Genomic DNA, 16,865 nt, shown 5'->3' on the forward strand with positions numbered 1-16,865 from the left:
TCATTTTTAATATATATATATATATATATATATATATATATATATATATATATGTGTGTGTGTGATTTTGTACAAACGGAAATATCGATTTTCTCCATGGGAAGTTTTTTGTTTTTTTCTACGATATGATATGATTTGTCCTAATGAAATAATTGCATTTTTTTGTTAATGTTTATGCACTTTTGCTAATAGATAATTATGCCTATGTTTATCTCCACGCGAGATGGACCTACCAAAACCTACTTAGGGAATCATTATTGACTATTCGATAAAAAAAAATAAGCAAGAAAAATGAAAATATAAGCTTCAATACACTTGGATAATATTGGAATAATACTTGCACAAATTTTGGCCATGGTAGTAGTTTTTATTTTGAGTTTTTTGTTTTATTGTTTATTTTTGAATTTTAGGTTGGTTTTTTTGTTTTGTTTTTTGTATTATTTGTAAATCCCATAAAATGGATTTTTTTTGGTTTTTAGTTGATTTTTTTTAAAAAAATAAAATAGTTTTCCGAGTTTTTTTAAACTAAATTTATAAAATATTGGTTGTCATTTTTTTTAGATTTTATAAACTCCTAAAACTCCGTTCATTAAACCCTTATTTGTTCTCTCACGTGTGACATGCGATCACGATTCTTTTGATTTTAATTAGCGTCTATGGCATAGTTATAGATTTTATAAAGATGGGGTTTCCTCCTAAAATATATAGAATTCGATTAGATTTAGAGATCTAACAACGGATCATAAAATCATAATTAGAAATTCAAAAATTGTGTTGGAGAAGATGATGATGGTGATGATGATATTGTTCCGGTGGACCGTTATAATACAAGGAATCGAAGATAACAATTGATGATCAAATAAGTCAAAAGTTCGAACTAATTTCGGACGTTGAAAACGTTATTATATTATATATATTCGTCGAATTTAATTTTCTAACAATGAATGTGTGTTGGTTATTGACTAATATATCGAAAAGATAAAAGTAGGTATAAATTCATTAGACTAACATTAACCACGAATAATGGACACATTAATATTTCATAACTAAGATATAAATTGGCTAAGAGAATAATAATGGAACAAAGGTTGGTCCAACCAAAAAAAAAAATTGTAGGAAATGGTCCCTCCTTTGTTGGTGTTCGGTCTGCTTTTCTTTATCTCTTATGGGCACGAGCGAGCATGCATGCATGCATCATTGCCACTTCCATGCTTCTCTTTTTCCTATTTTTAAATTTATTTATTTTTAATTTAACGATGTGATTATATATAAAAATAAATAGTATTTTATGAAAGAAAAGAATGTTTTATTAATCGTGTAATTTTTGGGTGGGTGGTCTAAATCATGTACTATTTGTACAAAAGATTCTCCTATATATGTATGATGGAAAAGCTAACCACTAGTGACCACATCATTATTTTCAATTCTCTAATTAATTATTGAGATGATGCGATAAACTTTTATATATATATATATATATATATATATATATATATATATAAAATATAGGGAGAGAGACTTTATAGAGAGACTTAATCGGTTTCGGTTGGGTTTGTAAATTTTATTCTGATGGTTTTCGTTCTATGAAAACTCAGAGGAAATGGATACGATATTACATAATTCAAACAAACTTAATAAGATAGTATATACCATATATGAAATATACCTGAATCTATATTGTAGCGGAATAATTTTGAAAAACAAATGAGCAAATTAGTTTTTCTCTCATTTCACCTTTACTTTGATAATTTTTTCTGATAGATGAAAAATATGAATCAATATTCTATATTTCTAAGGTAAAGAGAGATGGATTACCATGAATACCCATAGACTTTAAAACTTAATTAACTCATATTCATGTCACCTCTATATGCTATATCCATTTTTTTCTTGGATATAATAATCTTTTCCTTAATTTTCGTTTTTTTAGTTTTCGTATGCTCGTCCCATTACATTTTTAATTTTAATAGAAAATTTGTTTTTTTAAAGATATTCAAAATTCTATATGTTTTTCTCACAAAATTAGGTGCTTAATCCGATCTCATTTTTATTTGGAATGCATCTGGAAAATATCATGAAAGATATAATATTTTATTAAAATTGCAACGATGATAGAGCGAACGCTCAAAATTTTATAAAAAAAATAAAATCATAATTCGGCACAAAAATATCGTGTTATTACTCCTTTTGTTGACCTTGTTTTCTTCAAAATAAAATAAATCGAACCAAAACAAAACAAAAGATGTTTCTACACTAACCACCAATTTAACACATTTCAATACAATAAATGACACTATTTTGGTTTTTGGTTATTAATAGAATATAATTGTAATTGAATTGAATCCGATATAAAAACTAAAAAGTTATAACTTCTCTATAATCGAAAAAATCGAAACCAAACTAAATAAAAAACAAAAACCCAAAAAATTTGTTGAAAAATAATTTTTTAATGATTAAAAACTAAATCCAAACCGAACCGAATCAAAATAAAATCTAACCAACATTGATATAAAACCGAATTATTATAATTTTTTTATAAACAAAATAACCGAACCCGAATATAACCAAATCAAATCCGAACTGAATCCAAAATGATCATTCCTAGTTAGCATAATGGACAAAACTAATATGTACATATAAACACATGAGGAAAAACCCATGGGATCATATTTTAATTTTTATTAATTTGATCTGTTTTAATTGGAATTATATAAAAAAATACCTTACTTTTGTTATTTTGACTTCAACACATACCGTTCTCCGATTGTGATTCTGTGACCCATATGATCCGAAATATAGTCTGGTCATATATATTAGTTTTATTGATCATAACGATAAATTTATAGTGATCATACTAATTCATTATGTCCATATCTTGTATATCTCACTAATCATTTGATTAAAATATTATAAATTTAACGTTATAACCAATATGATCAACATGTGACTATACTATATTTTGGGTCATATAGATTATAGAATTACAAACGGAGAAGAGAGTATGTGTTGAAATCAAAATAGTAAAAAAATTATTTTTTATAATGATCCGTTTTAATTTTGTCTTTTTGTTAGGGAGAAATTATAAAATGATATAATAATAATAATAAATATATTTCTATTATACCATCTACCAAATCTATAATTATATATTATATCTATTTCGATCTATCCTTTTATAATTTTTATTAACTTTAAAAAATGAGGAATCATTAAATATTTATAGTGTAATATTTTATGACAATTCATTAGATATTTGTATAAAAAATATGTTTGTTGTGATTTTCATTTTCACCATTATTTATTTATATTCAATTTGTTATATGCTCTATAAGACTATATAAATAAGGACAGCCATAACGAAACAACTATTTTATTTAGGAAACAAAATTATTACTGTAATTTACGAAAAGTGGAACATTTGGACAGTTTATATATTTTATTAAACGTAATCAACACAGTCGTATATACTCTTTGTGGCATTAAGCATCAAAACAAAATAATTAATAATAATAAATAATAATAATAAATATAAATAATAAATAATTTATGGAGTGGCCAATATGGTAATCAACGGCGTATACACATTAAGACATTTGACGCAAAGCGACAATAACCTGAGAGAGACATCAGAGGAGAAAGAAACTGACCGTCGCTTTTTCTTCGGTTCCTTCATTCTTCCTTCGCCGCCTTCGTCAATCAATCTTTTACCAGACCGAAGGATAACCTTCCCTGTTCATGGAGGAAAAAGTTTCTGGATCTTTCGTCTTCTCCATAACCAAGTGACTTTTTGTGTCTGGGTCTTTCTCCCGTTGATGTTGAAGCAGAGCTTCGGGGTTCTTATGGCTGCTTAAGCATGTCGTGTACCTCTCTCTCTCTCTCTCTCTCTCTCTCTCTCTAGATCATCTTTTCTTTTGTAAAGGTGAGATCTTCCTTGCTTTTTCTCATCTGGGTATCGATTTTTTTCTGTGATTGCCTTTTCGTCAGATTTTGGTTTGACCATGTTTTACTTTCTTAATCTTATCGTAGAGTCCTTGAAATTATCGGTGTTTGTGACCGAGAAGTGTGTGGAACTTTCTAGGAATCCTTCTTGGGTATGATTGCTTTCTCTTGCAATTTCATCCTCCAATCTAATTTTAGGGCTCTTGTGGGGTTAAAGTTTCAGCAACTGATCGAATTTTAACAGATGATTATAAGTTTTAGTCCTACTAACTGCAAAATATTGCTTTTGCTATGAATCAGGTTTTTCTTTACGATGGTAAAGTTTGTCTCCTCTTTATGTCTTGCTATTTCAGAAGTAAAAGCTAGAATTGATCTCGTTGAATTGTTCAATGGAATCCTGTGTTTGATGTATGTTCAAGTATTTGATCAACTAGTGGATTACGTTCGTTCTTATAGATAAACTTTGATCGATTCTGAGGGTTTAGCTTCTCTATTCGTAGTATTTTTGCGGTTGGACCAACTGGGTTTAAGTTAAACAATGCTTGTTCCCAGTTTATATATCAGCTTCTCTTCTGTGTTCTTAGTTTTAGTTGAAACTACACATAGGTTGATAGCCTTAGATTGTGATTCTTGTCAGCTCTTTCTGGTTTATCCTGAAGTATGCTTGTCAGTAAGATTACTCGGTTTTTCAGTGAAGTAGAAATATGGCCAAGAACGAGGAAGAGACCGGTAGCCCAGGCTGGGGTGCTTCTTTTTTCATTCAGACAAGAGGTGATGTTGCAAAGGCTGCTGCCACTGGAATCATCTCACCAAGGCCTTCTGTTGTTTTTTCTTCCAAAGACGATGGCGGTGATAGTCCTTTGCAAAGATTGCAGAGGCAGGTTGCAAAAGTGCTTAAAGGCTTCTATGAAACTCCAGAAACAAAGAATATAGTATACAATCCAGAGGTTTTAACCAGTCAGAAGCGTCAGTGGGCAAAGTTTCAGTTGCAATATTTGGTATGTGTTTTTAATTAAGTCAAAGAACCAATTTCTCCATAAAAAAAATCAGTTTCATTCCTTTGTGCTGAAAATAATGAATTGTGGAAACAAGGAATATCGGTAGGTGGGTTTTGTAACGACTAGTTGTCGTGTTCAGGATCATAAATCATTGAAAGATCCATCAAGGCTTTTCGAGAGTATGGTAGTGGTTGGACTTCATCCTAATTGTGATATTCGAGCACTTGAAAGGCAGTACATTGCACGGAAATCTGAAGGATCTGGGAAATTCCGAAATGCACTGTCATCTCAGAATCATTCCCGTGTAGAACCTAGCCTTGAACCTCAGGTGATTTCAGTTGCCTCTAAAATTCTAATTTCTAAGTATATCCTTTTTTTCCTCTAACTAAAACCTTTATTTATTTTCTATGGGGTTGAGTTTCTAAATATTTATTCCTTTTCGTTTCACTAATTATATTAGTTTTATTTTCAGGTCTTACTTGTATACCCTCCCGATAAGCAGCTTCCACTTAAATACAAGGATCTCCTTTCATTTTGCTTCCCTGGAGGCACAGAGGTTATTAGATATTTCATTTCATTTTTGCTGTGCTTGACCGTTTCATACATTATCTTGCTCTTCAGTACAGTATTATGGGTTTAATCTTCTTCCCCTTTTTATTTCAAGCCATCAATTTCCCATGCATGGCGGTCATCTAGAACCATGGCTTAGGTTCTATGCTAGAATTTCCTTGGGACAAATTCTTCAGTAGCGGAACATGTTTACACACATTTTGTACACGCAAGAATCTTTGAATTATCTCGGTGTAGTAGCTTGTTGCAATGGACAATTTAATATCCAAGTGGTTTGAATTGATCTGTCTGTATCTGTTAGATGACTTCAATTGCATCTGAGCAATCATATTTATGTAATGAGTATCCCTGGGAATGTCAGCCCTTCTCTTGAAATTCCTGAAAGTGTTGCATGTGAGTCTGTGTTTATATTTGAAGGATTCTGTGTTTTATCTGCTATCCCATTTTCAGCTTGCCTGAAGTCCATGTTGGTGTTCTAAAATCTGTTGGCTAATGGTTTCAGGTTTATGCTGTAGAGAGAACTCCTTCAATGAGTGAATTGAATGAGGTCATTCTTAGTCAGGTAATTGTCCTATCAGGTGTGGATGGGAAGCAATTGATGTTCGTAGTTTTGCATTTTGTGTTTAAATCAATGATATCTGAATTTTCTCGTGGATTTCCTCATTGTTTGAATTCATATGCTGTCAAACTTTTATGATATCTCGTGTGCTAATTTCAAATTTCACATTGCTGATGTTTTCAGGAACGGCTTAGACCTAGTGACCTTTCATTTGTATTTAGGTTACAGGTAAAGCTTCATCTTTCATTCATATTGGGTTTAATATCTATGATCTGCTCATGTCTCTTATTTATCATTTAAATGATTCTTTCTTGTCAGGTTGCCGATAATTCAACTTTGTATGGATGCTGCATACTGGTTGAAGAAATAGTAAACAGACCCTCCAGATTGCTTTCCACAGTTTTAGAGAAGGAACCTGCTTCCTCATCATTAAGCCGTCATATGCTGACAACACGCCGATGCTATTGCCTCCTAACTAGGCTGCCCTTTTTTGAACTGCATTTCGGTGTATTAAATAGGTGTGTGCAGTTTGCTTCCAGGTTTTTCTTTGTTTCATGCATCTTTATAATTCGAGTGGTGCATCCATGCAATAAGCCTTGGTTACTGATTCATTGTGGCAGTGTCTCACAAGAGCAATCTTTAACTTATAATTAGAAAGATGTGTGATTCATAGATAAAGAACATATTGGGCAGGTGGTGCATACGGCTTTGCTTGCCCGTGATCCAGCTGCAGGCTTAAATTCAGCTTTCTTTCTTTTTTCCTTTTTTGAGAATGAGAAGGATTAGAGTGAACAAGTTACTGACAAAGTAAAACTACAAATAGATGTAATTAATCTTTCTAGTTTTCAGTTCATCCTAGTCTGCTCACCTTCACATTTCTTTCTGTTGTAGCATCTTTACGGAAGAAAGGCTAGAGCGATTGATGAGTGGCATCAATGATATAGCTTTTGAGCCCTCAATGGACGATGGAGAAAGCTTTAATGTCATATCACCTGAGCAAAGAGATGCTGGTGATACACATGCAGAAACTGAAAATACAGCTTCAGAAATTCATGAAGCTGATGAAGTGTCAGATAATGGGACTTGCGTGGAGAATCAGAAGGTTGGAGCCAACTTGGGTTCGCCGAAACGAAATGCTGATGATGTGTCTGATCTTGTGGTGACAACGAAAACTGAATCGTGTTTCATAGACTCAGTAGACAAAGTTGTCGTAGCTGATGATTCTTCATCAAATATTAAGCAAGGAAGGGAAAGTGGTTTATCTGATACTGGTCCACTGCTCTGGTGCCCTTATTTGGATGAAAGCTCTGATTCTGGTTCTAGGTAAGTCATTTAAGTCCCATAACAAGTAGCTTATTAAGAAATATGTTTCATAGGTTTGAATTGAGGTGCTTATATCTATTTTTGTTTGCTTAAATACTTATAAGCTTTAATATACTTGGCAAAATAAATAGTTTGATCCTCTTTTATGTATTTAGGATTAATTGTAGGTCATAAAGTTCTTCTACTTGGCAAAACGAATAGAATTGACTATGATCTAGTTGAGGATATTTTCAGAGCATCAGTTGTAGACCAAAAGACAAAATGAATTAGAATTAATTATGATCTAGCTGAGATTATCGGCAAAGCATCAACTGTGAGCCTAACGAGTTTTCGAGATTCAACCTTAACCATTATCTTACTGTGCACAAGGAGTTAGAAATACTCTTAAATCACTTTTAAGCCATTTTTTATTTGATTTGTTTCGTCAGACGTTATCCCCCCACCCCGGAAGCTTCTACTTGTATATCATATAACTTACCTTTTGCAGCTTTCAGGCTTCCCCTTGTGAAGGAAGGCATTTTAGGACTGATGCAGATGACACTGAGACAGATGAAACATCCTTCTCTGGCCAGGAAGACTCAAGCTGTAATATTGATATCCTTGAGTGGGCAAAGGTGACAGTCTTTGATGTGTTATTACACTAAGAAGTTTCATCCGTTCTGACATATCCATCATCAGACTTCTAATAATGGAATTTGACCTACCTTTTAATGATTCAGGCAAAAAAGAATGGGTCATTACAGATACTGTGTGAATATTACCAATTACAGTGCCCCACTAGGGGCTCAACACTTACATTTCACCCGCTGGAGCATCTTCATCCATTGGAATATCGTAGACCCGATGAAACAGTCCTGCATACTGCTGGATCAACCATCGACCTACGCTCATGTAGCACTAGTCTAGAACTCACAGAGGTATCAAAGATCGTTGTGAGTAAATATCGAGTATACTTGTTGCATTATATAGTTTCGGTAGACCTATATTTGACCTTTCAATGTCTCTCTTCCTTGTTTGGCCTTTAGGCGCACACTGCGCTCATGGCTGAGGAAGAAGCAGCTGCACTATCAACATGGGCTGTCGCTTCGTTGTGTGGATCACTGCGGCTTGACAATGTGATTTCTTCCTTATATATCCTTCTCATAGTAATCTAGGCTTTTGGTTTCTGTGTGGCTGATACAGATGTAAAATGATTTACAAGTCATATATTGTTGGTTTGATCTCGTGGTAGTTATAATACCGTGTTTCTTGGTGGTGTACGATGGTTGAATGCTGACCAATATTGCACTTCTTGCTCAGCCTTCCCATTGAGTTTTGATTCTGATGTTTCTCCTCTTTTTGTAGGTGCTGACAGTGCTCACCAGTGCATTGCTTGAGAAGCAGATTGTTTTTATTTGCTCTAATTTGGTAATCATAGTTCATGGAATTTTTATTTGGTCTATGCATAATTATAGATTATCTATTTATCTGTTGATATACTGAACAGTTTTGAAAATTAGAAAGTTGAATTTCTCTTATTAGCTTAACAAGTTTGTTTTTCTCTTTTTCCTGAAATACAAGGGAGTCTTATCTGCCTCGGTCTTATCAATTATCCCTCTCATCCGTCCGTATCAGTGGCAGAGCCTTTTAATGCCTGTATGATCCTGGTATCTGTATGAGTTACTTAGCAATCTTTTGGGAGGTGTTCCTACTATAACTGATGGTAGATATTGATGTCCAGGTTTTGCCAGATGATATGCTGGAATTTTTGGATGCCCCAGTCCCTTACGTAGTGAGTTTCTGAACTTAAATACATGCATTCTCGAAAATATTGTGTTGGAGGATGAAATGTGATGTTGGGTTCACATTACAAATGTCGAAAATAGACATCCTTTTTTGCATCTCCTTCGGAATAAGAAGCTATTTTTTTGTTCTCAACTAAGAGGTTATGCTTGTTTATAGGTTGGTGTAAAGAATAAAACGAGTGAAGTTCAATCAAAGCTAGCCAATGTTATTGTTGTGGATGTTAACAAGAACCAGGTCAGTCTCGACCTGAGCCCATCTCATTATCTTCTGCACCTATCTACTGTCATATTCACTGCTCTTACACTATTTGGTCTATCGACATCGCAAGCTGTTTTATTAAGCATTTTGGAAACAATGCTCTCGTTATATTCTTCACCTCTCTTCACGGATGATGTCTAACAAGTGACAAGTGGCGTGTATCTCTTTGCTTATAATCTTTATTTTGTACAGATTAAGTCACCATCTATCCCTCAGCTGCCTCAGTATCGAGAGTTATATAGTGCACTAAGTCCTTATCATGCAAAGCTCGTTGGTGAAAGCTACCTAGCAAAGAAAAGGCCAGTATATGAGAGCACAGATGTGCAGGTCTCTCTCTCTCTCTTCTGTCTAAACAAGAGACCTATAGTACATAATTTTTGGGCAGTGTACTTCTGTCTCAACGTACATGCCCCTTCATCTATATGGTTGTAGTTTTGTCTTTCCATGAAGCAATGAACTTGTTTGTGTAATTGTTATTTTGCTAGCAGTCAGGCTTGATGTGCATCATCCAAAGTCTAGATTCAAGAAACACATATGCTCCATAAGTTTATGAACAAGATTTATGCATGATGCAGTTTATCCCTATTCCCTTGTATTTTTTGCACAGAAGGTTTGGGGGATTTCCTGCTGTTTTAACCATACGTCATTCATTGCATCCTATTTCTAATTATTCACAGGTGGAGGCTGCAAAAGGCTTCCTGCGCGTGCTAAGGTCATACCTTGATTCTCTTTGCTCCAACCTGCGGTCTCACACCATTACAAATGTACAATCCAATAATGATAAGGTTTGTGTTTCACCCTGTTAGCACAAAGGGGAAAGATTATTGGCAGTGTTTTCTGTTCCTCCTTGTAGGATTTTAAGTGACTAGGTTACAATATCTTGTTCGATTTGATAACACATTAGCAGAATTATGATGTAAGTGATGAGATAATGGAATTTGTACTCAACAAGTCCTAACTTGTAAGATCAAAGGATTTTCTCTTCCCAACACCATGTATATACTGGCTAGCGGAAACATGGAAGGAGGGGAGAAATTCTCATGACGTTGAGGTGTCAGTGCAAGGACTTTGCCTGTGACTAGATCTTATTACAATCCTGTGTTTGATCACATAGTCCTGTATTTCAAAAAGTAATGATCTACGGACTGCAATATTGAGTTCTTTGATGAAAATTATATAAAGGTATATTGATCTTGGGCTTGTCTAAAACCTTTCTTTCAGGTATCTCTTCTGTTTAAGGAAAGTTTCATTGACTCATTCCCTAGCCGCCATCGCTCGTTCATGAAGGTGAGCCTTTTGCATCACTTCATTCACCCTCATTGTGATTTCTCACATAAAAAAGGACCAACCCACTTCGTATCCCCATCTATGGGGGTGCTGGGGAAGGGAATATATTAGGCCGCCTTACCCCTACATTTTATGTAGAAAGACGGATTCGAACCCGCGACCTCAGACCCCACGGTAAATGGTTTTACCGCTGAGCCAAGTCGGCCCTTCATTGTGATTTCTCACATGTTATAGAAAAAATGCGCTTGATAACCTATCCAAATTCATACTGTGAATCTTCTTGTTAAAGTTGGAAACACTCACTAGCCACTATAGTTTGGGGCATGCATTGGCTAAACCCTATGCATGCAATATAGCTTACTGTTTGAATGACAAATCAAGAACTGCTCTCAGTTACATTGTATGAAAGGTTTCTTCCTTGATGGCCTGGATAAAGAGAATTCATCTCAACAATGGATATAACCCTTATTACATTTTTTTAGATGGTCTTAAAAAAGCAATACTGACGACATTTTTCTTGACTCTTGGTGTGAATGGCAAGCAGCTTTTCGTGGACACACAACTCTTCTCTGTACACACGGATCTCGTTCTTTCCTTCATACAGAAGCTGTAAACTTCCATAAAGAAGTGCTGGTAAGAAGAAAGTTACTCTGGTCTGATGTAACACAAAGTTTCAGTCTCCACACCATGCAAAATAGGCTTGACCGCGTGGTACTGTTAAAATTAAAAGGGTTGAATGAAAACAGAGCTTGCACTATATTGTATCTGTCACAAACTATTTGTAAGAATTTCTGAGATTAGAATCTATTGAAGGAAGAGTCGACCAGATAAATACTTGAATGAGGAAGCAAGGGGGCTGGTTTGCCGTATAGGACATCAATGGAAACCTTAGAGAATGCAGGTTATACTTTGCAGAGGTTGTTGGTGATTATCTGAAGTTGGGTTTGTCCAAAACTAGACAAAGAAGCAAGAACAACTCAGTTTCCTGCATTTCCAAGCCCCTCCTTGAGGATTAAGGTACAATCTCAACGCATCATTTAACTATGGTTGCGTTATCAGAGTTGGTTTAAGATATAGAAAGATGGTTTTGCCATTACATGAAGTGATAGTTCTTGATATTGATGATGGAACCAAAGGCCAGTGGCTATGGATTCCAAAGGGGAAACCGATAGTGATGTGCTTTTTTTTTACCCAGCAGAAAAAAAGGACATGGTTTTCTGTAAGTTTGTGGTCAAAATTGAGGGGGTCTGTTTGGTCAAAACCCTAGAAGAATTGGACAGACAAATCTGCAATTCTCAGCTTTGCTCCCTTTTATAGTTGCCAAAGAGAAAGAAAGTCCAGATTGTGTTGTGGTTACATTGTAGGTTTTATTTTGCAAGTGCAAGTTGAATGAACACTAACCACAAAGGACAGTATATATATATATATGTGTGTGTGTATGCATATATAAAATAAAAGAAGAAAAACAAAGGAGAGAGAGAGAGAGAGAGAGAGGGAGAGAGAGAGAGAGAGCAAAAGAGAGTTGCAGTAAAAGCCTGTGTAACTCAGTGAGTACAGTCTTCTTCTTCCATCTAACTCCTCACATTTAGTGAACAAACTAATTATGACCCACCAAGTGTCCTCCATATCCTGAGCGCCATAAATCCTCATTTTCTACATTACTCTCATTAAAGAATTTATACTAAATATTTAAAAAATGTTAAACTTATTTCTTGTCTGTGTGAATTCAGTCAATGTGTTTATATGGGTTTTTTTGTAAGCCCGCCGTTGTGGTTAAATATATTTAAATTTCATTTTGGTTACCTAATCATTTTATCAAAATGTTATACTGAAAATTGTCTTCCTGCTCTTTTGGACTCGTTACAACAATAATATCAGATGATGAGCACATAGATGTCTCAAATCATTTCTCTTCTGAGAATAGATTACTGCAGAATCCAAAAACACATTCACTCTGTTCTCAATCTTTCTTTTGCAACAAAGAAGGAAGTATTTACATTCAAAACGAGGAAGCAACCAAGAAATGATGATAATGGTGTATCTGTATCATATGGATGAGAATCATATAAAAGGATTCTTATCATATATATATATATAGAGAGAGAGAGAGATGTGTATGTATGGGATTCAGGGGAGAGAGAGAGAGAGAGGACAGAGAGGTGCAGGGAAGTGATCAGAGAGAGTCATAATGCATAAGAGGTCTCAGTCTCTGACACACTCTCTGACTTGGAAATTACACTGTCACCTGCCTCCACCCCCCACTTTGGATTTCACCGCCCATTTATGTATATATATATATATATGTATATACAAACACTTAATTTCTTTAAATCTTCATCTGTTGCGTATATGTTCATGAATCTCACTAATTTCAATGACTCCGAGGTTACCAATCATCATGTCATCTCGTGTGAGACTGTGTATACACAAATCATTTTTTTTCTTTCTGAAAATTAAAAAGAAAAACCATTGTTTCATTGAGACTTGATTGATAATCATAAGCCTAACTAGAGACCCATTTACCATTAATATGATTTAGTTCACAAGTTGTTCTGAATTTTCATCATTGATACAAGAAAACCAGACGATATATCCAAAATTATACAGATTATTCAATATTGGATGATTCAACCGACAAAATAAGAGAGTAAAGTTCGGGTTTTTATTTGTAGAGGGTTATTCACTCCGATTTCTTAATAGTTAATTCACTCTCGATTATACAGATGTTGAGTTCTTGGTCCAAATAATTATTACAGAACGGATGGTCCGGACGTTACAAGAATCTGCATTATAAAAAAGGTTAAAAAGAAAACAAAACAAAGGTGTGAAACAGAGAGAATGGGGACATGGAACAGAGAGATTCTGCAGAACGCAAATGGACACTTTATCAATAAAAACATACCTACTCTACACTTGTTGCCTCTCTCTCTCTCTCTCTCTCTGCTTAATTAATATCATGACCAAACCCCCAAAACCCTCTCTGAAACCACTCTTGTGCTCTCCTCCTTCCTCTCCTTCCTTCTTATACTGAACAAGCCCTCTCTGTTTCTGAAACCACCGCCATTACTCTCTCTCTCTCTCTGTGGGTGCATCAATGGCGACGAGCAGAGTGCCTTTCACTGAGTCACAGTGGGAAGAGCTTGAACACCAAGCTCTCATCTTCAAGTACATAGTCGCTGGTGTTCCTGTTCCTCCTGATCTTCTCTTCCCCATCAGAAGAACCTTGATTTCTTCTTCTTCGCATTTGTCCTCCAAGTTCTTCTCTCGCGCTGCTGCTCCTCATTGTAAGCCAAAGAAGAGGAAATCGTTCTTGTTTTTGCCCTTTCTTCTGCTTTATATAACGTCTTTCTGGTTTCTGAACCACAAAAGTTAGGGAACCTCTGTGAATCTTCAAGATTGGTGTGTTTATATATGTGTATACAGGTGGTTCCTGGTGTTATGGGTCTTCCAATTCTTGATGATGAGAGTGGCGTCTTTCATTTTTCAGTTTCTGAGAAAATCTGGTTGTGGGTTCAACTGTAATCCCACAAATTTCGAAACTTTACTCTAAAAATGAAAACTTTCCTCTTACACACACACATATGTATATATATGTATACGTACACATCTTAAAGGAAGTACCTTTCATTGATTTTACACCTTTTTGGATCGTGGGTTTCTCGTTTCTTCGTGAAATTTGACATGGGTGCTCTCGAGTTTGAACTTTTACGACAAGTGAACGAAAAAAAACATGGATTTTTGCTTCCTGACAGAAACGATTTTTGTTTTGGGTATTGGTTTCTGCAGTTTCGTGGTACGTTTACGACATGGGGTTGGGAAGGAAGATCGATCCTGAGCCAGGAAGATGCAGAAGAACAGACGGAAAAAAATGGCGGTGCTCGAAAGAAGCCTATCCAGATTCCAAGTACTGCGAGAGGCACATGCACAGAGGCAAGAACCGTTCAAGAAAGCCTGTGGAATTCTCAAACACTAATTCTTCTTCTTCTTCTTCTTCATCGTCGTCATCCTCTGTTTCTGCAACTTCATCCACATTCTCCTTCAACAATCTCAAAGTCAACACCAATCTCTCTTCTCTCTGTCTGAACCCTCTCTCTCTCTCCAGACAACATAACAACGCCCCTCGTGCTCTGTTTCTTGAATCTTCCGGTTCTTCCTGCCCGTTCACCGCCAACAATGACCTCAGGTATGTTTCCGTCATTTCTGTTTTGGGTTCTGAGATGAATTCGAATCATCAAGGTAAAACAGAGCTACTGTGTTTTGTCTGCAATTTTTAGTGTTTTGTCTCGTTGTTTGTCCTGAAATGTGTTGATTTTGAAGAACTAAGTGATGTATGTCTCTGTTTTGGGGTGAAGGGGAAGAAGAAGCGACTACATGGACGATTTCTTCTCCATAGAACCTTCTGGCTCAATCAAAAGCTTCTCCGGTTCATCAATGGAAGACGGGCGATGGGGATTCACTCCCCTGACGACATCATCGTACTCCCAGAAACAGAGGAACAACAACAACTATCACTACTCTGTCGAAGGAGCAGCAAAGGATGAGAAGCCGAGCCGACAGTGCTTCATCTTAGGCACTGATATTGCAACTCATGAAACGCCATTGATGCTGGGGAAGAAGATGAAGCAGAGTGAAGATCATGGAAATGAAGAAGAAGAAGAAGAAGAAGAAGAAGAGCAAAGGAACAAGAGAGTTCATAGGTTCCTCGATGAATGGCCCTCTTCCAACACTCCATCTGTTTCTACATCACTCTTCATTTGAAGCTTTGGCTTCACACATTATTAGATTGTGGAAATTTTCATATGATCCTCTCTTGTCAAGATTTTTGTTGCAATAGCTTTAGCGTATGGGTGTGTATACATTTGGTATGATGTGGGTGAAAATCTTATTTAATCTAATGTTATCAGTTACCTTAAAGAAATCCATCCATTAGTCATTTTAATTCATATAAGTTTCCACAAATTTTTCCATATGAAAATTTTGAAAATAGACACTTTTATAATAGAAGAGTTCTATAACACTTTACCATAAATTGAAGAGTGAAAAAAAATATATATTTTCTCAAATTTCTCATGAGTTGTAATTGTAATTAGATTGGATGAAACATAACACTGCTTAGTTGTCTTGCCACTAGGCAATTCAATGGGATAGTTACATAGTTCATGCCTTTTGTTATTTTCTTTTAAATTATTTTTCTATTTATTTATATTTTGCATCCTTATTCAATGAAAAGGGCATACCATGTATGCATATGCTTCTTGTTTTGTCACCTTCATGTGTTATTGGTTGGGAAAAGGGGAAAGAAATGGTACAAATCAATTCTAATGGAAGTGGTTTTTGAGTGTGTCATGTTCATGGATGATAACGGTTAGGGTTTTGTCTTAATTTAGGCATATTACCATTTCCATTAAAAGAAATAAGCATCACTATCTTCTATAAATGGAAGAGAGACAATTTTTTTTTGAGTGATGGTGAAATTTCAAATCACTTGGTCATTTTCATCTGCACTATATTGAAATTTCAAATGATAAAAACAAAACCATTTGACTCTCTTCTATACCTCTTTACTCCTTACAAATCTCCAATTTCACATACTCATTTTGTGTATCCTCTGATTTGATAAAAAAAAATTCAAAATCATAGAAAGCATTATTTATATATGAAAAAGAATCACATAAAAATAAGATGATGAAAATCGTGAACAAAAGAGTCTAACCTAGGGACACGCTTCGGATTCAGTAATAAAAAACTATAAACATTCGGTTTTTATATCAATCTCAGTTCGATTCATTAGGTTTGGATCTGTTTTTTTATAGATAAAAATTCATTTTAAAATAAAAATTAATTTTTCTGTTATTTTTTTTATCCAGTTATGTTCAATTCAGATTCAATTTTTTCGGGTTTTAGAAAAGTCATTATTGCTACGTTTCTATATCAAATTCGGTTCGATTATGAATATATTTTATTCAATTCGGTTTAATTAACGACCAAAATGACAACTACTAAACCCAACTATCAAAGATGGGAACAATAGAAAGGTAACTAGATGAAAAGCAAAAGATGAGAGAGAGAGAGAGAGAGAGAGAGAGAGAGAGAGAGAGAGAGAGAGAGAGAGAGAGAGAGAGAGAGAGAGAGAGAGAGAGGGGGGG

The 16,865-nt window shown here is 35.0% G+C and overlaps 2 protein-coding genes across 5 annotated transcripts; both read left to right on the forward strand.

The window, feature by feature from the left end:
* Positions 1-3,599: 3,599 nt before the first annotated feature.
* Positions 3,600-11,736, forward strand: LOC104808888. Of its 4 annotated transcripts, XM_010534724.1 has the most exons (20): positions 3,600-3,919; positions 4,027-4,091; positions 4,632-4,937; positions 5,077-5,265; positions 5,410-5,493; positions 6,010-6,069; positions 6,250-6,294; positions 6,385-6,584; positions 6,958-7,389; positions 7,877-8,003; positions 8,109-8,306; positions 8,415-8,504; positions 8,734-8,796; positions 8,950-9,024; positions 9,110-9,160; positions 9,331-9,408; positions 9,625-9,759; positions 10,110-10,217; positions 10,654-10,719; positions 11,264-11,736. In XM_010534724.1, exons 3-20 carry the CDS (start codon positions 4,644-4,646, stop codon positions 11,330-11,332), a joined length of 2,364 nt encoding a protein of 787 aa, XP_010533026.1. In that variant the 5' UTR covers positions 3,600-3,919; positions 4,027-4,091; positions 4,632-4,643; the 3' UTR covers positions 11,333-11,736. The 4 variants fall into 4 exon arrangements, with proteins under 4 accessions (XP_010533026.1, XP_010533027.1, XP_010533028.1 ...); XM_010534725.1 differs by lacking the exon at positions 4,027-4,091; XM_010534726.1 differs by lacking the exon at positions 4,027-4,091 and having other exon boundaries at positions 3,600-3,860.
* A 1,907-nt stretch (positions 11,737-13,643) lies between these two features.
* On the forward strand, positions 13,644-15,639 carry LOC104808890 (growth-regulating factor 6-like). Its single transcript, XM_010534730.2, has 3 exons — positions 13,644-14,003; positions 14,506-14,902; positions 15,072-15,639. The coding sequence occupies exons 1-3, from the start codon at positions 13,814-13,816 to the stop codon at positions 15,475-15,477; spliced, it is 993 nt and encodes a 330-aa protein (XP_010533032.1). The 5' UTR covers positions 13,644-13,813; the 3' UTR covers positions 15,478-15,639.
* Positions 15,640-16,865: the final 1,226 nt, after the last annotated feature.

Source organism: Tarenaya hassleriana, unplaced genomic scaffold (assembly GCF_000463585.1).
Source record: "Tarenaya hassleriana unplaced genomic scaffold, ASM46358v1 Cleome15, whole genome shotgun sequence".
In the NCBI taxonomy this organism is placed as follows: domain Eukaryota; kingdom Viridiplantae; phylum Streptophyta; class Magnoliopsida; order Brassicales; family Cleomaceae; genus Tarenaya; species Tarenaya hassleriana.